Source organism: Ascaphus truei, chromosome 5, assembly GCF_040206685.1.
Source record: "Ascaphus truei isolate aAscTru1 chromosome 5, aAscTru1.hap1, whole genome shotgun sequence".
NCBI classification, from domain to species: domain Eukaryota; kingdom Metazoa; phylum Chordata; class Amphibia; order Anura; family Ascaphidae; genus Ascaphus; species Ascaphus truei.
The window spans coordinates 306548330-306570197 of NC_134487.1; the positions used below are offsets into that span (position 1 = coordinate 306548330).

The 21868-nt window shown below is 46.5% G+C and overlaps 1 protein-coding gene across 1 annotated transcript in view; it reads left to right on the forward strand.

Annotated features, from left to right (window-relative positions):
• VWF (von Willebrand factor) overlaps positions 1 to 21868 on the forward strand; it is a 330068-nt gene that overhangs the window by 14775 nt on the left and 293425 nt on the right. The window contains exons 4-7 of the mRNA XM_075603058.1: positions 6262 to 6364; positions 9035 to 9243; positions 15904 to 16028; positions 20452 to 20668. Coding sequence (XP_075459173.1) covers positions 6262 to 6364; positions 9035 to 9243; positions 15904 to 16028; positions 20452 to 20668 — 654 coding nt within the window. The remainder of the gene's footprint in view (positions 1 to 6261; positions 6365 to 9034; positions 9244 to 15903; positions 16029 to 20451; positions 20669 to 21868) is intronic.

Below are 21868 nucleotides of genomic sequence, written 5' to 3' on the forward strand. Positions count from 1 at the left end.
TTAGATGTGTTACACTTACTTGTTGCCACGCTAGTAGATGTGTTACACTTACTCGTTGCCACGCTAGTAGATGTGTTACACTTACTCGTTGCCACGCTAGTAGATGTGTTACACTTACTAATTGCCACGCTAGTAGATGTGTTACACTTACTCATTGCCACGCTAGTAGATGTGTTACACTTACTCATTGCCACGCTAGTAGTTGTGTTACACTTACTCATTGCCACGCTAGTAGATGTGTTACACTTACTCATTGCCACGCTAGTAGATGTGTTACACTTACTCATTGCCACGCTAGTAGTTGTGTTACACTTACTCATTGCCACGCTAGTAGTTGTGTTACACTTACTCATTGCCACGCTAGTAGTTGTGTTACACTTACTCATTGCCACGCTAGTAGATGTGTTACACTTACTCATTGCCACGCTAGTAGTTGTGTTACACTTACTCATTGCCACGCTAGTAGATGTGTTACACTTACTAATTGCCACGCTAGTAGATGTGTTACACTTACTCATTGCCACGCTAGTAGATGTGTTACACTTACTCATTGCCACGCTAGTAGTTGTGTTACACTTACTCATTGCCACGCTAGTAGTTGTGTTACACTTACTCATTGCCACGCTAGTAGTTGTGTTACACTTACTCATTGCCACGCTAGTAGATGTGTTACACTTACTCATTGCCACGCTAGTAGTTGTGTTACACTTACTCATTGCCACGCTAGTAGATGTGTTACACTTACTCATTGCCACGCTAGTAGATGTTACACTTACTCATTGCCACGCTAGTAGATGTGTTACACTTACTCATTGTCACGCTAGTAGATGTGTTACACTTACTCGTTGCCACGCTAGTAGATGTGTTACACTTACTCATTGCCACGCTAGTAGATGTGTTACACTTACTCGTTGCCACGCTAGTAGATGTGTTACACTTACTCGTTGCCACGCTAGTAGATGTGTTACGCTTACTCGTTGCCACGCTAGTAGATGTGTTACGCTTACTCATTGCCACGCTAGTAGATGTGTTACACTTACTCATTGCCACGCTAGTAGATGTGTTACACTTACTCATTGCCACGCTAGTAGATGTGTTACACTTACTCATTGCCACGCTAGTAGATGTGTTACACTTACTCGTTGCCACGCTAGTAGATGTGTTACACTTACTAATTGCCACGCTAGTAGATGTGTTACACTTACTCATTGCCACGCTAGTAGATGTGTTACACTTACTCATTGCCACGCTAGTAGTTGTGTTACACTTACTCATTGCCACGCTAGTAGTTGTGTTACACTTACTCATTGCCACGCTAGTAGTTGTGTTACACTTACTCATTGCCACGCTAGTAGATGTGTTACACTTACTCATTGCCACGCTAGTAGTTGTGTTACACTTACTCATTGCCACGCTAGTAGATGTGTTACACTTACTAATTGCCACGCTAGTAGATGTGTTACACTTACTCATTGCCACGCTAGTAGATGTGTTACACTTACTCATTGCCACGCTAGTAGATGTGTTACACTTACTCATTGCCACGCTAGTAGATGTGTTACACTTACTCATTGCCACGCTAGTAGATGTGTTACACTTACTCATTGCCACGCTAGTAGATGTGTTACACTTACTCATTGCCACGCTAGTAGATGTGTTACACTTACTCGTTGCCACGCTAGTAGATGTGTTACACTTACTCATTGCCACGCTAGTAGATGTGTTACACTTACTAATTGCCACGCTAGTAGATGTGTTACACTTACTCATTGCCACGCTAGTAGATGTGTTACACTTACTCATTGCCACGCTAGTAGTTGTGTTACACTTACTCATTGCCACGCTAGTAGTTGTGTTACACTTACTCATTGCCACGCTAGTAGTTGTGTTACACTTACTCATTGCCACGCTAGTAGATGTGTTACACTTACTCATTGCCACGCTAGTAGTTGTGTTACACTTACTCATTGCCACGCTAGTAGATGTGTTACACTTACTAATTGCCACGCTAGTAGATGTGTTACACTTACTCATTGCCACGCTAGTAGATGTGTTACACTTACTCATTGCCACGCTAGTAGTTGTGTTACACTTACTCATTGCCACGCTAGTAGTTGTGTTACACTTACTCATTGCCACGCTAGTAGTTGTGTTACACTTACTCATTGCCACGCTAGTAGATGTGTTACACTTACTCATTGCCACGCTAGTAGTTGTGTTACACTTACTCATTGCCACGCTAGTAGATGTGTTACACTTACTCATTGCCACGCTAGTAGATGTTACACTTACTCATTGCCACGCTAGTAGATGTGTTACACTTACTCATTGTCACGCTAGTAGATGTGTTACACTTACTCATTGCCACGCTAGTAGTTGTGTTACACTTACTCATTGCCACGCTAGTAGATGTGTTACACTTACTCATTGCCACGCTAGTAGATGTGTTACACTTACTCATTGCCACGCTAGTAGATGTTACACTTACTCATTGCCACGCTAGTAGATGTGTTACACTTACTCATTGCCCGCTAGTAGATGTTACACTTACTCATTGCCACGCTAGTAGATGTGTTACACTTACTCATTGCCACGCTAGTAGATGTGTTACACTTACTCATTGCCACGCTAGTAGATGTGTTACACTTACGCATTGCCACGCTAGTAGATGTGTTACACTTACTCATTGCCACGCTAGTAGATGTGTTACACTTACTCATTGCCACGCTAGTAGATGTGTTACACTTACTCATTGCCACGCTAGTAGATGTGTTACACGTACTCATTGCCACGCTAGTAGATGTGTTACACTTACTTGTTCCACGCTAGTAGATGTGTTACACTTACTCATTGCCACGCTAGTAGATGTGTTACACTTACTCATTGCCACGCTAGTAGATGTGCTACACTTACTCATTGCCACGCTAGTAGATGTGTTACACTTACCCATTGCCACGATAGTAGATGTGTTACACTTACTCATTGCCACGATAGTAGATGTGTTACACTTACTCATTGCCACGCTAGTAGATGTGTTACACTTACTTGTGCCACGCTAGTAGATGTGTTACACTTACTTGTGCCACGCTAGTAGATGTGTTACACTTACTTGTGCCACGCTAGTCACTGTCAGCAGCTGATAACGTTGCATGTCACCCTGCTTTATGTTTAAAGTGACTCTTCTAGTGTGTCAAACTAAGCGTATAATGTAGTTATCAGGCCTTCCACACAAGCAGATACTGTATATACACAAGACACTAATATGTTGGTGGGTAACAGGCAGCCTCGGGGGGCTTTACTTGGGACCCCTACACCCCACTCTCCCTCTCCCCAGTGCAGAGTTAGTGGATTACAGCTCCTTCCCACTCCCTGAGCCGCCTAATGTCCGCGCTAACCACTCATTCCCAGTATAGGAGAGGAGCGGGGCGGTATTAGTCAGTGTCCCGGGCATCTAGAAGCTGACTGGAGAGGGCGGGGAGAGTCTCCTACCCACGGCTGTGCAATATATATATGTAGCATACATGTGCAGCCTTTGAGGTATATCGTGTTGCCCGCCACGTCACTAGAACTTGAGCTGGTGCCTTCACCACTAGTCCCTTATTGTTCCTGCTAGGCTGCGCATTGCCTCCCCGGCTCCCATTGTATCTAACAAGGACTCTTACTAATCTATAGAGTAGTTTATCTGAAATCAGTGCTTAAATATCTAAGGAAGCATCGAATATGCTGCTTATTACAAGGTGTTTACATGATTTGTGCATTAAACTATTTCCTCTCTGTTACATTAGGCTCTTCATTATCGAAAAGATATTTATACTAAGCGCGCAAAATGATATTACATTTCCCATGTGTATGTTTGTTTTGTCTTATTTCTACATTTATTGCTTATATTTAAACAGAGTAGATCCAAGAGGGATCAAAAGATTCCCCACATCATTGCACTCAATACTAGGATTGATTACTCAAGACAACAATGGTCTACCAGATAGTTTCTCTGTAAGTCGGTCAAATGACCAGTATGGATTGGAATATTAGCTCAATATTAATAAAATGTTATTACATCAAAATATCATTAAACACAATATAAGATTAAAAATATATCTATATATATAAAAATGAAATTTGTTTGATTGTTAGTAGATGTGGGGATTCTCATTGGTCCCTCGATCCGCCCGCCCATGTCCCACCTCCCCCACGGCTCTCATTGGCCAAGAGGTACACTGACCATTACGGACACACCTACTCCACTGTGACACGCCTTCCACACGGGTCTCATTGGCCAAGAGGTACGCTGTCATCACGGACACACTTACTCCACAGACAGTCTCACCCCTGCAGACTCACCATAACACTCTGACACTCTCTTTGCTGAATCACCCCTGCGGACATGGCCAGCCAACTTGCTAAGTTTAACACACTCTCTGCTGTCCACCACCCCTCTTACCCGTCCACGCTCTCACAAATTATCACATCAGCACTCCCCTTACTGTGTGTCCGGTATCCCGCACGCTCAGCTATGTCCCCGCTTACCCATCAGCATCCCGCTTACTGTGTCAATCGCTACTTTCATGAGCACCCCCCCTCTTACCCGGCCACGCCACCGCTCACAAATTACTCCCTCCGCACCTGCTTACTCTCTGCACCGCTTAGCCTTCCCGCCCGCTCCGCAATGGCCGCCTTCACGGCCACCGGCCGCTCCGCAACTTCCCACAAATCACTCTCTCCGCCTTCCCCAGCCCCATTACATATTTACAACACGAATAAAATTACACCCTTCACGCATGATTAAATATTCATTTCACACACTACACCGATAATATGCTAAAATGGCCGCCTTTCCGCCAAACACTATTCATTTTCCCCCTTACTTACTCCGCGCTCAGCATCCAGCTTTAAGACAACGCTACCATGCAAAAATCACAGCCTTACCGCCAAATACATTATTCCTTGTCCCCCTTCCTCAATCGAAATCTCAGCCACCCATCCTATGTTAAAATGGCCGCCTTCCCGCCAAACACAATCTTCTCCCACATCTGCCACCATCAGCCCGCTTACTGTGTCAATCGCTACTGTCATGTCCACCCCCCTCTTACCCGGCCGCGCCACCGCTCACAAATCACTCCCTCCGCACCTGCTTACTCTCTGCACCGCTTAGGCTTCCCGCCCGCTCCAAAATGCCCCGATCCACGCTCACCAAAAAATGGCTGCCTTCCCGCCACCCTCTGTCAGCAGCTCCACGCGGGGGGTGGGAGGAGGGAGGACTACACCACCGCCACCTCACCTCCCCACCCGCAGCCGACACAGATCCGCGCGGGGGGGGCACACTCACCTCCCTGCCGCCGTGCACCCACCAACGGGACACGCACCCTCACCACCGCCACAGCCGCCTCCCCACCCGCCATGACACAGCTCCGCGCGGGGGGGGGGAGGGGGGACTACACCACTGCCGTCAGCCGCCTCACCTCCCCACCCACAGCCTACACAGCTCTGCGCGCGGGGGGGGGGAAACTACTATGCCACCTCACACAGTAGCGCGCACGCACTCACAACGGAGCTGTGAAGGGGGGGGGTGAAACAAAGTGTTGAACGCGGGGGAAATCGGAGATGTGAACTGGGGGGGGGGGGGGGGGGAACGACCAGAGCTGTGAACAGGGGGGGTAACGGAGCTGGGAAGGGGGGGCGGCTTATTGCTGTAAAGAGGGGGGGGGCGTATTGCTGTGAACAGGGGAGAGAGAGGGGGAGCCAGAACATTAAATCCCAGGTATATCAGCTAGTATATAATATTACAAACTCCCCGCAGTGGAGTGGGTAATAGAGAGTATCAACTTTGTATAGTGTACACCTATAATAAGTTTGATAAACTCAAAACACTGACATCAAAGACATATCTTTAATAGTTCCTGCTCATATATATTAAGTCCCAGTTGGATCTGGACTCTGTATTAAATTGCTGTTCCTTTATCCTAATAATAACAATAATAGTATGCTGCAGCACACCCAGGTGGCGATAAGTATGAGGTGTATACAACGCCCGCGGCTATATCCCCACTGTAGCAAAAGGAAGTGTTACCAGAGGATCTGCTTCTATAAATGTGAATGCAAAGGCGTGGCTGCATACAGGATGTGCAACAATGTGCAAAGCAACCCGTGTCTCAGCAGCAACAAACACAAACCGTTTCCAATGTTATATTGCAACAAATAGGGAATTCTTGGAATCATACTTGATCCATAATTGCTAAAACTTGTATTTTTTTGTTACCTCAGTTGATTATCGAAATGGCAAAAAGCAAAGCGTCTCAATGTACCTGGGAGAATATTTTGACATTCACATGTTTTTGGACGGAACTGCAACAGAAGGAGATAAAAGGTAATCGGGCCAGTCCAGCTATGGATAATAGGGCTTTTGCCCATTACTGTATGTGTTGGGGGTGGTAAGGTACTATTGTATTGGTGGGTAGTACGGTGGCCATTGGTTGCCTATGTGGCTATCTATGTCCCATTGAGGGCATTGATGTCACGGATGCTCACTACAACCTGGACTGGACCGCGGGGCTGAGGTGGGGAAGATATATAACCACCGCCCTAAGCCACGGGGATGGGTCCAGATTGCAGGGCCATGAATGTGTAGCCGGGTCAGGGTAGGAGAGAGGAGAGGGTAGCGGGTACTTGCCTATGGTCCGGGGTTGGAGAGTGTAGAATGGTCGAAGTCCGTAAGCCGAGGTCGTGGATTAGAGAGCGTAGAAGTCCATTAAACAAGCCGTGGTCCAGGGGAACAAGAAGAGACAGGTCGGGCACAAGCAGGGTCACAACTGGGATGCGGATACCAACAGAGACAGGTACTCAGGCTGCAAATGAGCACGTGCATAGAAAGGTCTATGCTCCGCAACAACCAGAGGGCAGAGTGACCCTAAATACCAGAGGGAGCCAATGAGAGGGAGGAGAGGTCAGACATACGTGGACCGGTGATAGGCCGAGGCAGGGTGTAGCTCAGGTGTAGCCCACCTGAGATTAGTGTAGGCAGTAGAGCAGGTGTTGGTCCATTTAAATGGTGCATGCGCATGCGAGACCTGCCGCACACCCCCGGAAGGCGGGAGGGAGACGCCAACGGAGCTTGAGCCGATGGAGTAGCGGGAGACGCGGGCGCATGGGCTGCCATGGCGGTACGCGGACGCCGGTATTTTGTATTTTATTGTATTTCATTGCATGCACTGTATTGTTTATTTGAATGGGCAAAAGCGCTATTATCCATATTTTGCACAATCCTGTGTGGTGTTGGTGGTAGAGGGGGTGGTTGAAGGGGGTAGTTGCCTCGGGGTGGGTGGTTAGGCCTCGTGGGTGGTGTTAACCCCTTCATTACTTTAGTGGTTGTAAACCCTCATCCTGGGGCAACTATAACTTTCACACACCCCGTCTACCACCAACAAACCAGGTACAGATATTTAACCCCTTCATTACCGTAGCGGTTAGCCACTAAGGTAATGAAGGTATGCTTTTATTTTCATTTTAATGACCTAGTATTGAAGCATGGGGTCTCTGGAGCTGAACCGCATTCGTTTCAGGTCCAGAGACCCCTTATATCCCGGGGTACAGGCACCTGTATGGGGTGCTGGAATGTCCGACAAGCTTCATTCTCCTACCCTGACGTGGGACATTTAAACTTGCCGGAGATACCGGCACCCTATGTTATTAGAATTAAAGTAAAGCTGCACGTTGGCCTGTAAGAGCTGTGCAGGGAGATGCAGCTCTCTCTGTGCAGGGAGATCGCATGTAAGAGCTGTGCAGGGAGATGCAGCTCTCTCTGTGCAGGGAGGTGCAGCTCTCTCTGTGCAGGGAGATGGCCTGTAAGAGCTGTGCAGCTATCTCTGTGCAGGGAGATCGCCTGTAAGAGCTGTGCAGCTATCTCTGTGCAGGGAGATCGCCTGTAAGAGCTGTGCAGGGAGATGCAGCTCTCTCTGTGCAGGGAGATGGCCTGTAAGAGCTGTGCAGGGAGATGCAGCTCTCTCTCTGTGCAGGGAGAGCGCCTGTAAGAGCTGTGCAGGGAGATGCAGCTCTCTCTGTGCAGGGAGATCGCCTGTAAGAGCTATGCAGGGAGATGCAGCTCTCTCTGTGCAGGGAGATTGCCTGTAAGAGCTGTGCAGGGAGATGCAGATCTCTCTGTGCAGGGAGATCGCCTGTAAGAGGAGCTGTGCAGGAAGATGCAGCTCTCTTTGTGCAGGGAGATGGCCTGTAAGAGCTGTAAGATGTAGTGTCTCTCTGTGCAGGGAGATCGCCTGTAAGAGGAGCTGTGCAGGGAGATGCAGCTCTCTCTGTGCAGGGAAATGGCCTGTAAAGTTTATTTTGCTCGTTAAGCAAATACAAACCAGTTAAGTATTTTTTTAGAAAACGCTAAAAAAGGCGATTTGTCTTAGTGAATTCCGTTTTTACACAAATTTCATAGCGTTCGGTAGAAACATGCCAGCCCGATCGATGTTGAAATAAACTTATTGAAGTTTAGTGAATAGGCCCCAAAGAATAATGAAACATAACAACGTGATAAGGCTGGAAGTTTCAGCAGCACGTGCCCCCCCTTCCCCCCCAGGGTATAACATCCAAACGTATGACTATATAATTATACATTCAATTGTATAAAATAGCACTTACTTAAGACATTTTGACTATGTCTGTTTTACTGATAATTTGCCCCTTGATATTTGGGATATATTTCATGTGGAGGGCTTCCAAGCAAACATTTATAGCAAAATATGCTCTTTTCTTTTCTGTTTAAAGTATTTAAAATGAAGGCCATACTTATTACTTATTACATCACCGCGGCAGTCAGTTCTGAGGATATATTTCATGATGTAAAATAAAATGATGGTCATCTTTAAAACTGACGATCATATAAACATAATAAACCTAGAAAGGGCAGGAAAGGGTGTTAATAATAATAATAATAATAATAATAATAATAATAATAATAATGTTCCATGTTTACTTCTGTTTCCATATGAGAGAGAGGTTTTTTTTTAATACTTGGCGTGTTTCTTGCATTTAATAGGATTTCTTTGCCTTACGCCTCCAATGGGATATTCCTGGAGCCCGAAGCCGGATACTACAAGTTGTCTAGTTCTGAGCACGGCTTTCTGGTGAAGATTGACGTCGGTGGGAATGTGCAGCTCGTGTTGTCCAACAAGCACTTCAATAAAACGTGTGGTCTCTGCGGCAACTTTAATCACTTTGCAGAAGATGATTTCATGACTCAAGAAGGTAAGAATGGAAATGAGATATTTAGAAAGCCAAGTTTTAATGGGTTGTGATGTAATCTTATTTACATAAGTTCCCTCATCGTCTAAAGCAGGGGTGCGCAAACTGGGGGTCGCGCGAGGAGTTTCTTGCGGCGTTTGCAGCGGCCCGTGCTCTTCCCTGAGGCATTTAAGTTACATGTCAGGGGTCCAAGTGAGACGTCTGTAGTCTTCTGGACGTGTCACTATGGCAACGGGGGCGTCAAATGACGCTGCGGGGTCAGGTCACATACGCGTCCCCACGGTAACGCACATCGAAAGACGCTGCCGGGTCACGTGACGTCACACGACCCGTGGCGTCATTTGACACCGGGTCACAGAGAAGGGGGGTGCAAGCGCTGGGGCTGTCGCCCAAGGGGGGCGCAGCTCCAAAATTTTGCGCACCCCTGGTGTAAAGAACACTTACAGTATCAGTGAACAATCCAAATACAAAGATTGATTACAAAAAGTAACAATAACATATGACTTACTGTTATTCCTCCTTATTTCCCCAGATATGTTTATATGTGGATAATGGGGAAGGGCCTGAGCCCACCTCCCTGATATTACTATTATGAATGACTATTCTTTTGGATAACAGCACCTTGTGAGGGACACGGCATCATCCTAGATTTTCTAATACCACATAAACTCAGTAGCTCTTTTATAAGGCTGAGGACCCGCTGTGTGCGGCCACAAGCGCGCGCGGGTCAGCAGCCCCTTACCTCCTGCCTGTCTGTGCCCGCTGCCTCCTTCCGATGAGGCTCACTACGCGCTGTGATGCGTCAGCCGCCAGGGGATGCAAGAGGATTGCGATCCCGAGCGGTGACGCGTCACGTGGTGCGCCGGTGAGCCTATCAGAGACGGGGGCTGGAGTGTCTCAGCTTCCTCCACCTCCAAAAGGTAGGGGGGGGAAGTGTGTGTGAGTGTGTGTGTGTATGTGTGTGTGTGTGTGTGTGTATGTGTGTGTGTGTGTGTATGTGTGTGTGTATGTATGTGTGTATGTATGTATGTATGTGTATGTGTGTGTGTATGTGTGTATGTGTGTGTGTGTATGTGTGTGTATGTGTGTGTGTGTGTGTGTGTGTGTATGTGTGTATGTGTGTGTATGTGTGTGTTGTGTGTGTGGGGGGGGGTCGAGGGGGGAACGGACGGACCGAGGGGGAAAAATGACGAACGGACCCTCCGCTCAAACCACGCCCCCCCCCGCTCCAGCTCCCGCTCCTTACAGACGGCAGGTAGCGGTGAATGGCGGCGTCTCAGTGCATCGCCTGCATGCCGTGCGGGCGCGCTGACTGAAGCGGGGCCTCGGCCTAAGACGACTTTCAAAGTCCTTTCCCTGGTCGGCATGAAATCTGGCTGGTAACCCATAGTGTACGAAATACTTTCCCTACAGTACAGTACTTTGGCGACTGTTGTGTAGCGCCGATAATTGGTGGGGAAGTCTTGGGCAGAGCGAATGAAATGCTCAGTGACCACAAGGATATTACTAGTGTTCCGACTATCAGCTTCCAAACACAGGAAGTCCATATACACCACATCTAGCGGCCCACTGCTGGTTATATTCACGAGAGGGGCTTTTTTGGGAGGCGACGTCCTTGGCATGCACCTGCCATCATTTTTGCAATACTCTTGTACGTCTCAGTTCTATGTTCTGTTTGCCAGGTTTACCCCATGGAGGTAATCGTGCAGCTTTTCAATTACTGCCCATTTTAGCACCAGAAACTCTTGTTCGTGGCCTGAGCAGTAGTTTTCCGTCACAGTGTTCGTGGTATAGCACCGCTCCCAGTCCCTCCAGGCTAGCATCTACATGCAACACACAGGGGTTCTGCGGGGCAGCAGAAGCCAGCACTGGAACATTGGGGAGACGGGCTTGGTTTTTTAGACCACCTGGCTCCAAACGTTGAGTAGTTTTGACATAGTCCTGACCACTGGTGCCCCGGCTCAAACTACATCCACCAGCTGGAGGACAAACCTGTGTTAGCTGTGTCAGAGGTCGTACTAAGTTATCCATGAATCTACGATAGTACCCGCAAACCCCAGGAAAGACCTTAAAGAAACAATTCTACTTTCCCCTCTTTTTTTCTTCTTTTTTTTCTTATTTGTATATGTAAAGCTACGCTGACAATCGTTTGGTGCTCCTGTTATAAATCTGTAAATATCCTGATTGTGTGCCTAACATAATGGCCGCCTTTCAGTTACACTCAATCCTTCAGTCCGTGTAACCCAGCAGCTACAATGTATTCTTATATTGCTAAGGTAACATTATCTATTGTTACAGTTTACAGCTCAAACGGCTGGGAACATTGGCAGCAGATGAGCACAAACAGCAAAGTGTTACAAAGATCTCGCACTGCTGGGAGGTGGGCTACACCTGCTACAGAAGTTCAAGCATGCTTTTAAACTAATTAAAAAAGGAATTAAGAGTTGAATAAAAACAAAAACATTCACTATTCTCTAATATTACAGAACTGATTTATTTTTACACATATAAAATGTCACGTTTGGCTGCTTTAACTCCGGTCATTGCTTTGGCCTGGGCCAGGAGGCAATTACTTCTAGCTTTGAAGGGTTGGTGGCAACCCCTTTCTCTGAGACAATATGCCCCAAACAAGTAGCCGAAGTCCTGTGAAACTGGCATTTGTCGAGAGATCATTTCATAATTGTCTCTAGCTGCAATTAACCAGCTCCCTGCTGCATTCCTCAGACCAATGCAGGCTTTCTATTCAATCCCCTTTTCGCACAGGGTTTAAAACCCTGTTACCGGCCCCTGTATATGCAAGGGTTAAGCAGAGAACGTTCCAGAACAATCTAGGGCCAAACAAGGGAAAATGTTTATCTCGCTGTCTGACCTTACTGTTCATCAGGGATGGATGTGTGCGTTTCCTGTGCCAAAATCTACCCCAGCGTTACCTCCAGTGTTACCCTTCCTTATTTCACTAGATGTGTTAATATGTGGATACTAGGGCGGGGGCCTGAGTCTGCCTCCCCTGGGTATAAGATATTACTATTCAGCCAGCAAGTGACCACGCTGGGGACAGACATAGTAGTGAGCCATATATCTTTTGGATAACAATACTTTATATATGATGAACACAACAATTACATACCGTGGCTCTCAGAATCAGAGGACCATACACAATACTTCTGACAATAATATAGAGAGGATAGGAATGTACCCCGCTGCACAATTGTCCCTCAGAGTCGCTTACTCGGTCCCATTGGCCCAGATGCTAACTCATGGGCCACTGTAGGTGCCAGCACAGCGGTGGAGCACTTGTGAAATATAGGTGCATTAATAGGTGCAGGCCTGGCACTTCGCAATGAATGGTAGTAGCTGTGTGTGATGAAAAGGATACTGAAGTATCGTAGGGCCGATCACTTGCATGTGTTCATGCTTGATTTACTCACAGCTTCAGGACCTCCAGTTTACACCAGTCCCCTTTACTAGGCGATGCACTCTCCTGGATCACGCCCGCTTCCTCTGGTATGTGCTGCTCTGCCAGACTAGGAAGGCTCTCACCCTGTATCTCTCGCCTGGGCTTCTTGGGAGAGCTCCTTTCTCCTTCTCTCTCTCTTTCTCTCTCTGCAGGTCTGCTCCTGCTCACATACTCCTCTCTTTCTCTGAAGGTGTCCTCCTGCTCACATACTCCTCTCTTTCTCTGAAGGTGTCCTCCTGCTCACATACTCCTCTCTTTCTCTGAAGGTGTCCTCCTGCTCACATACTCCTCTCTTTCTCTGAAGGTGTCCTCCTGCTCACATACTCCTCTCTTGCTATATCTCTCTAAACCACTCCCTCCATGCGGTCATACTTCTTGTTTATCCTATTATCTCAGGCCTTTCCTTGTTTCCTTGTCATTGGCCACAGGGCATGACCATCATCATACTTCTGTGTGTTCATAGAGGTGTTACACTACTATTTTGCCTGGGTCTTGTAAATGGGTAATCTGATAAAAAGTGTATGAAACATGACAGTGAGCCTCTTGCAAACTATAAGAGGATACTTCTCCAAAACTATTGTAATGATCATAAATAAAATTTAAAGTAAACACGTTCCCATTTGAGCTGACTTTCCTATCCTTGTTGTTGTTGAACTTCTGCTATATTGTGTCTTCTAGCCAGTGCTTCCAAAATATAATGAGACAACTGTATTTAAAAGAGACATACTGTACTGAGCATTTTGCAGGTAACAGGTTTTGCTTTGTGTGCCAAAGTTGAGTTTTAAGGAGTTTAATGCAGTTTGTGATAGGTGCTGCAGAAGAGGTTAGTAAAGTGGAGGGTGCAACATGTAGAGAGTGAAGGACCAAAGGAGAAGGCCATCTAGAGATGTTGGAAAGAAGAGTAGGGGAGCGCCATCTAGAGATGTTGGAAAGAAGAGTAGGGGAGCGCCATCTTGAGATGTTGGAAAGAAGAGTAGGGGAGCGCCATCTTGAGATGTTGGAAAGAAGAGTAGGGGAGCGCCATCTTGAGATGTTGGAAAGAAGAGTAGGGGAGCGCCATCTTGAGATGTTGGAAAGAAGAGTAGGGGAGCGCCATCTAGAGATGTTGGAAAGAAGAGTAGGGGAGCGCCATCTAGAGATGTTGGAAGGTATTAAGAATTTTAATAGCTACGTAAACATTTTGGGTTGTACAGGAAATATTACATCAAAACAACAACATTGTAAACAAACTAGGAGGTTGGCCCAGATGGAAGATAGATGATAAAAACACATTGAAAGAAATGACCCAAGAGACAGCAGAAACCTCAAGAGCTGAAAAGAATAGGCTAGGAGAAGGATATATGTAGAAATTGGAGATTTATTTTGCGGATTTGGATCTCTCTGATCGGCCGGTTCCTTTGGATCTGTCTCTGATCGGCCGGTTCCTTTTGGATCTGTCTCTGGCCGGTTCCTTTGGATCTGTCTCTGATCGGCCGGTTCCTTTGGATCTGTCTCTGATCGGCCGGTTCCTTTGGATCTGTCTCTGATCGGCCGGTTCCTTTGGATCTGTCTTTGATCGTCCGGTTCCTTTGGGCCTGACTCTGATCGTCCGGTTCCTTTTGGATCTGTCTCTGATTGGCCGGTTCCTTTGGATCTGTCTCTGATCGTCCGGTTCCTTTGGATCTGTCTCTGATCGGCCGGTTCCTTTGGATCTGTCTCTGATCGGCCGGTTCCTTTGGATCTGTCTCTGATCGGCCGGTTCCTTTGGATCTGTCTCTGATCGGCCGGTTCCTTTGGATCTGTCTCTGATCGGCCGGTTCCTTTGGATCTGTCTCTGATCGGCCGGTTCCTTTGGATCTGTCTCTGACTGGCCGGTTCCTTTGGATCTGTCTCTGATCGGCCGGTTCCTTTGGATCTGTCTCTGATTGGCCGGTTCCTTTGGATCTGACTCTGATCGGCCGGTTCCTTTGGATCTGTCTCTGATTGGCCGGTTCCTTTGGGCCTGACTCTGATCGGCCGGTTCCTTTGGATCTGTCTCTGATCGGCCGGTTCCTTTGGATCTGTCTCTGATCGGCCGGTTCCTTTGGATCTGTCTCTGATCGGCCGGTTCCTTTGGATCTGTCTCTGATCGGCCGGTTCCTTTGGATCTGTCTCTGATCGGCCGGTTCCTTTGGATCTGTCTCTGATCGGCCGGTTCCTTTGGATCTGTCTCTGATCGGCCGGTTCCTTTGGATCTGTCTCTGATCGGCCGGTTCCTTTGGATCTGTCTCTGATCGGCCGGTTCCTTTGGATCTGTCTCTGATCGGCCGGTTCCTTTGGATCTGTCTCTGATCGGCCGGTTCCTTTGGATCTGTCTCTGATCGGCCGGTTCCTTTGGATCTGTCTCTGATCGTCTGGTTCCTTTGGATCTGTCTCAGATCGGCCGGTTCCTTTGGATCTGTCTCTGATCGACCGGTTCCTTTGGATCTGTCTCTGACTGGCCGGTTCCTTTGGATCTGTCTCTGATCGGCCGGTTCCTTTGGATCTGTCTCTGATTGGCCGGTTCCTTTAGATCTGTCTCTGATTGGACGGTTCCTTTGGATCTGTCTCTGATCGGCCGGTTCCTTTGGATCTGTCTCTGATTGGCCGGTTCCTTTGGATCTGTCTCTGATTGGCCGGTTCCTTTGGATCTGTCTCTGATCGGTCGGTTCCTTTGGATCTGTCTCTGATTGGCCGGTTCCTTTGATCTGCAGATTTCCGCGTATCAGTCTCAAAAAAGCAAATCCGCAGTTTCAGATTTTTTATCTTATTTTCGAGAGCAATCCGAGACCTGTGGCCAGATTGGTAAATATCCGGACACGGATTAATCCGCGGAGTGGGGTAGGATATCTCTCTTCACGGATTAATCTGCGTGTCGATTTTTAACAAGAGTAGCCGTTGTGTAAGACAGTAAGGGAGGCAGTGTCACAGGCAGGGAGCGTGTCTATGTCATGGTGTGAAAGATGGAGTTAGAAAGGACGAAGCCGTTGGCTGTTGTAATTTCATTAAAGACCTCAATAGTGAGCAGGAAAAGGGCAAAGGAGAAGAGGACATCGGAAAACAGAGCTTGTGGGCAGAGCTTGTGGTGACGCGTTTTAAGTCATAACGTCGGGTGGGTGGGTGGAGCTTGCAATTATGCGAAACGCACAACAATTGTTCTTTCAATGATTGCCTCATTTTAATGTCATTTTTTATTTTCTTTATTACAGACATTTTGACAGAAAATAGTTATGATTTTGCTAATTCCTGGGCATTGCACGGAGGAGATAAGAGATGCAGGAGAATATCACCACAGAGCAATACCTGCAATATCTCGTCTGAAACTGCAGAGAAGGTCTGTCCTAATTATTCAGCCCACTTTGCAGTATTTAAACAACATTTGAATAGAATATTTTAAAGACAATGCTTTTTTATGGGCACAATTAGAATGTTATCTTTATTAATAAATTAAACATTTATTATTCAATATGGAACATGCTGAGTGTTTTCTGTGCCATATTTATAAAAACAGACGTTGTAAATGCTAAACGTCACAGATTTGTCTTTTCAGTAGCTTTTATTATATGTGTGTTATTCCTCATTATATCCAAGTTGTATTTGCTTTCTTTTATAATAGCCTAAATTAAATGTTCAATATTTATAATGTGGTTTGTGAACAAATGATAAAGCCTGTGAAGGCTAAGTGTGCAAACACAACGTCACTCTCCCGGGGCCTCCAGCATTTTTTTCAAAGATTTACATTAAATATACGCTACTTTAAAAAGGAAAGGAGGTCAGTCACTATACAGGCGTAGGGGGAATGGCCACATTTAAGCATTTTGCTATATGAAGTATATATAGAGATTACAAATGTGTATATTGACTAGATGCTTACAAGCCGAAATGAAGGAAAGAGGCTCAGAAAGTCAGTTAAAATATACAACTTGTTACCACAATTTTGGGCATAATACAGTTTATCAAATATGGAAAAAGGCCAAAAAAGCCCTATACAGCAAAATACTTTCCAGCCCCAAACTGCCATGCGTTGTGTCCTCAAGAACTACAGAAACAAACAAGTTTTAGCAAAATGTTGAAAACAAATTTGGACTTTTAAGAAATACGATCAGGTTTAAACTTTAAAAGATTAGTGTTGGGACAATGTCTATGAGCATAGCTATAAGTTATCACTCTACTCTTTCCTAAATCTGTCTCAGCGTCTCCTGGCTTCCTGTCAAATCCCGCATCTCACACTCAATTCTCCTTTTCACTTTTAAAGCTTTACACTCTTCTGCCCCTCATCTCAGCCCTAATTTCTCGCTATGCACCATCCCGACTCTTCCGTTCTTCTCAAGGATGTCTTCTCTCTACCCCTTTGTATCTAAAGCCCTCTCCCGCCTTAAACCTTTCTCACTGACTGCCCCGCACCTCTGGAATGCCCTTCCCCTCAGTACTGTAGGATAAGGTGCGGCTCGGGTTAGAATATGGCCCAGTCTGACAGCTGATACCATTAAGGTTTTTTTGAGGGGGATGTTACATAGGGGTGAGATTGGGCCAACCATATAGCTGGTTCCAATGGGGTTGGAGGGGGAGGGGGGTGGATGTTAGGGGTAAGTGAGTCGTCTTCTTTAAAAAGGTGAATTTTCAGAGTTTTAACATGTCTGAAAGCTGGTGCAGGGGGAGAGTCTGATGGTGCGCGGTGCAGGGGGAGAGCCTGATGGTGCGCGGTGCAGGGGGAGAGCCTGATGGTGCGCGGTGCAGGGGGAGAGTCTGATGGTGCGCGGTGCAGGGGGAGAGCCTGATGGTGCGCGGTGCAGGGGGAGAGTCTGATGGTGCGCGGTGCTGGGGGAGAGTCTGATGGTGCGCGGTGCTGGGGGAGAGTCTGATGGTGCGCGGTGCAGGGGGAGAGCCTGATGGTGCGCGGTGCTGGGGGAGAGTCTGATGGTGCGCGGTGCTGGGGGAGAGTCTGATGGTGCGCGGTGCAGGGGGAGAGTCTGATGGTGCGCGGTGCAGGGGGAGAGCCTGATGGTGCGCGGTGCTGGGGGAGAGTCTGATGGTGCGCGGTGCTGGGGGAGAGTCTGATGGTGCGCGGTGCAGGGGGAGAGCCTGATGGTGCGCGGTGCAGGGGGAGAGCCTGATGGTGCGCGGTGCAGGGGGAGAGCCTGATGGTGCGCGGTGCTGGGGGAGAGCCTGATGGTGCGCGGTGCTGGGGGAGAGCCTGATGGTGCGCGGTGCTGGGGGAGAGCCTGATGGTGCGCGGTGCTGGGGGAGAGCCTGATGATGCGCGGTGCAGGGGGAGAGTCTGATGGTGCGCGGTGCAGGGGGAGAGTCTGATGGTGCGCGGTGCAGGGGGAGAGCCTGATGATGAGTGGTGCTGGGGGAGAGCCTGATGATGAGTGGTGCTGGGGGAGAGCCTGATGATGCGCAGTGCTGGGGGAGAGCCTGATGATGAGTGGTGCTGGGGGAGAGCCTGATGATGCGCAGTGCTGGGGGAGAGCCTGATGATGCGCGGTGCTGGGGGAGAGCCTGATGATGCGCAGTGCTGGGGGAGAGCCTGATGATGCGCAGTGCTGGGGGAGAGCCTGATGATGCGCAGTGCTGGGGGAGAGCCTGATGATGCGCAGTGCTGGGGGAGAGCCTGATGATGCGCGGTGCTGGGGGAGAGCCTGATGGTGCGCGGTGCAGGGGGAGAGCCTGATGGTGCGCGGTGCTGGGGGAGAGCCTGATGATGAGTGGTAGGGAATTCCAGAGAGAGGGGGCAGCACGGGAGAAGTCTTGCAGGCGGGATTGAGAGGAGGTAATAAGGCAGGAGAGGCAGATGTGGGCAGAACGATAGGGACGTGTAGGTATGTATTTGGGGATGAGGGCTGAGATGTAACCGGGGGGCAGAGGGGGGGGGGGAGCTGTTTAGTTGAGACCTTTGTAAGTTATTATTAGGGTTTTAAATACAAATCACAGATAGTAAAATATACTGCAGCTCATTCTCTATGTCACATACACAGTAACGCTTATGAATTAGCATAAATCATACTATAAAAACTATATTCCAGGAAATTACTATAAGTGCAATAATAGGATCATTTCACGTATTTATATTGGGAAGGGGGACATTTTCTGAACGCAGACATAGCTCGGCACACGCTGGTATTCTGCATATCTAGCAATAGTTGGGAGAAGAGTTTTAATTCTCCATCTATAAATAACTCTTTGTTAATTAACAGTATCTGTAGGAATGCACATTCTTCCTCCTCACGAAGCCTCTCAGCGCCGGCTCTGCCAGCTGCCAGAGAGAAGGACAATAAGACTGGTTGATGTTTGTTTCCTGAACAAATCTGCTGTTCTTCTTGTCTTTTTTACCCACACAAATAAAATATAAGTGGGTTTTTTCCATGTGACTGCTTGGAGTCAGATATGCAGAATGTTTGCAGCCAGCCATGGAACATTGACCCGGGGTTTAGAGTGAAAATGTTTGGCAGCAAATTTTCTGTTTCGCAAAACTGTTCAATACAGCCAGAAAAGGGCGAGAGAGAGATTCCTGTACTCAACGCGGGACACGCAGGGATACTCACGTACCAGACTGCCAGTCCTGTTTGGGGGATTGGATAAGGGGGAGATGAGGCAGAAACAGTATAACTCTGCCATAAACGACAGACTACATTACATGATTTCCTTGATAATCTTTCAAAGAGGATTTGAATTTACTGACAAAGTTGTAACCCCAAGTTACACAACACTTAAAAAATAAATAAAAAAACGAGTCACAATCTTTACCTATAAAATGTACTTCAGTTACTGTGGAAATAAACTTTAAGATAACTGTAGACATTTTATTCAATTAAGCTTTTTATGCGACTTAAACGTGGATTTTAATTACTCGTAGAATTAATTAAACCCCCCTGAATAATGGGCTGTATAATATACATCACTTTTCCTTTTCTTGCTTTGCTTTTTGTCCCTAGCTAGCTGTCCGTTACATGACATTTGCTTGTGTGTGAATACACGTGTAGCACTCAATGCGTACACTATATACAGTACAGTCTGTAAGAGCATTGTTTTATACACAGTGAATGTTAAGCTGCACTGATTTTCATAGCTCCAACTCATTGTCATTCTGATTTCCTACCTATCTTATCTCACATTTCACAAATACATTTATGAAAATGGTGAAATGTTACCCCTTTTGACACATTTTTAAAAATAAATGTATAATTTTTTCCGGGACAATCCTGACAAATTTGGTGAACTGAATTGCATCTGGTTAACATATTTCTGAATGACTATTATCTTTTGATGTTTTTAAACCGCTTTCTCTTATATGGTGTCATGGGGTTTCTCGCTAAAAAAACAACAGCTGTAATAGATATTAGGCGGTGTCAAAGAAGGAGTCCCAAACTAGTACGCCCAGAACTTCCCCACTTATTACAGGCCATAAAAAAAGATTTGATGCTGAAGGGACCTTTCCTGGAACCACAAAGCCTGCTTCCTTCAGCCCCAATTGGTGAACTCCTATGACCCTGGTAGTTAGGCAAAGTGTTGGTGGTGAAAGAGGATGGCGTCTTGTAGACAGGAGTGGACTTTTGAGTAAAGCACTTGACTAGGAGACCTATTTTCCCATTTCAATGTGGCTCCTAGTCTTTGCATTCTAATATCATGCACCATCCACGTGTATTACTACTGTGAAGCGCTATGTACATTAATGGCGCTATACAAATAAAGACATACAATACAATACCATTCATTTCTAATATCATGCACCATGAACACCTGTGTTTACTTTCCAGGGCATCATGCAGAGGTGCCAGATGCTGAAGACCTCCTTCGTGTTTTTGAAATGCCATCACGTTGTCGACCCAGATCCATTCATAGGCATTTGTGAGGATGATATGTGCACGTGTGCGGAAGAAATGAACTGTCACTGTCAGACTTTCTTGGAGTATGCAAGGACTTGTACTCAGCGAGGAGTTATCATGAGCGATTGGCCCACACACAGTACCTGTGGTCAGTTGGTACCATTATCAAAATGTATACAGTGTAATTCCTGTGTTAGTGATACAAATAGGGAGTTATTTTTAATGTGATGAAACCTCTTAGGAAACTGAAATTGTGGCAGAATGTTGACGGAGACTAGTAACTAGTACACACCCAATCAATATAAATAATGAATAGATGAATTATGAATGAATAAATCCATTGTTTTCATTGTTATTCTTTTCTCCAGTAAACCACACTTTCTGCATTTGCATGTGTAAAGCCGGCAGTATACATTAATGTGAGATGGTAGTGTAAAGCCGGCAGTATACATTAATGTGAGGTGGTAGTGTAAAGCCGGCAGTATACATTAATGTGAGATGGTAGTGTAAAGCCGGCAGTATACATTAATGTGAGGTGGTAGTGTAAAGCCGGCAGTATACATTAATGTGAGATGGTAGTGTAAAGCCGGCAGTATACATTAATGTGAGATGGTAGTGTAAAGCCGGCAGTATACATTAATGTGAGGTGGTAGTGTAAAGCCGGCAGTATACATTAATGTGAGATGGTAGTGTAAAGCCGGCAGTATACATTAATGTGAGATGGTAGTGTAAAGCCGGCAGTATACATTAATGTGAGATGGTAGTGTAAAGCCGGCAGTATACATTAATGTGAGATGGTAGTGTAAAGCCGGCAGTATACATTAATGTGAGGTGGTAGTGTAAAGCCGGCAGTATACATTAATGTGAGGTGGTAGTGTAAAGCCGGCAGTATACATTAATGTGAGGTGGTAGTGTAAAGCCTGCAGTATACATTAATGTGAGGTGGTAGTGTAAAGCCGGCAGTATACATTAATGTGAGGTGGTAGTGTAAAGCCGGCAGTATACATTAATGTGAGGTGGTAGTGTAAAGCCGGCAGTATACATTAATGTGAGATGGTAGTGTAAAGCCGGCAGTATACATTAATGTGAGGTGGTAGTGTAAAGCCGGCAGTATACATTAATGTGAGATGGTAGTGTAAAGCCGGCAGTATACATTAATGTGAGGTGGTAGTGTAAAGCCGGCAGTATACATTAATGTGAGGTGGTAGTGTAAAGCCGGCAGTATACATTAATGTGAGGTGGTAGTGTAAAGCCGGCAGTATACATTAATGTGAGATGGTAGTGTAAAGCCGGCAGTATACATTAATGTGAGATGGTAGTGTAAAGCCGGCAGTATACATTAATGTGA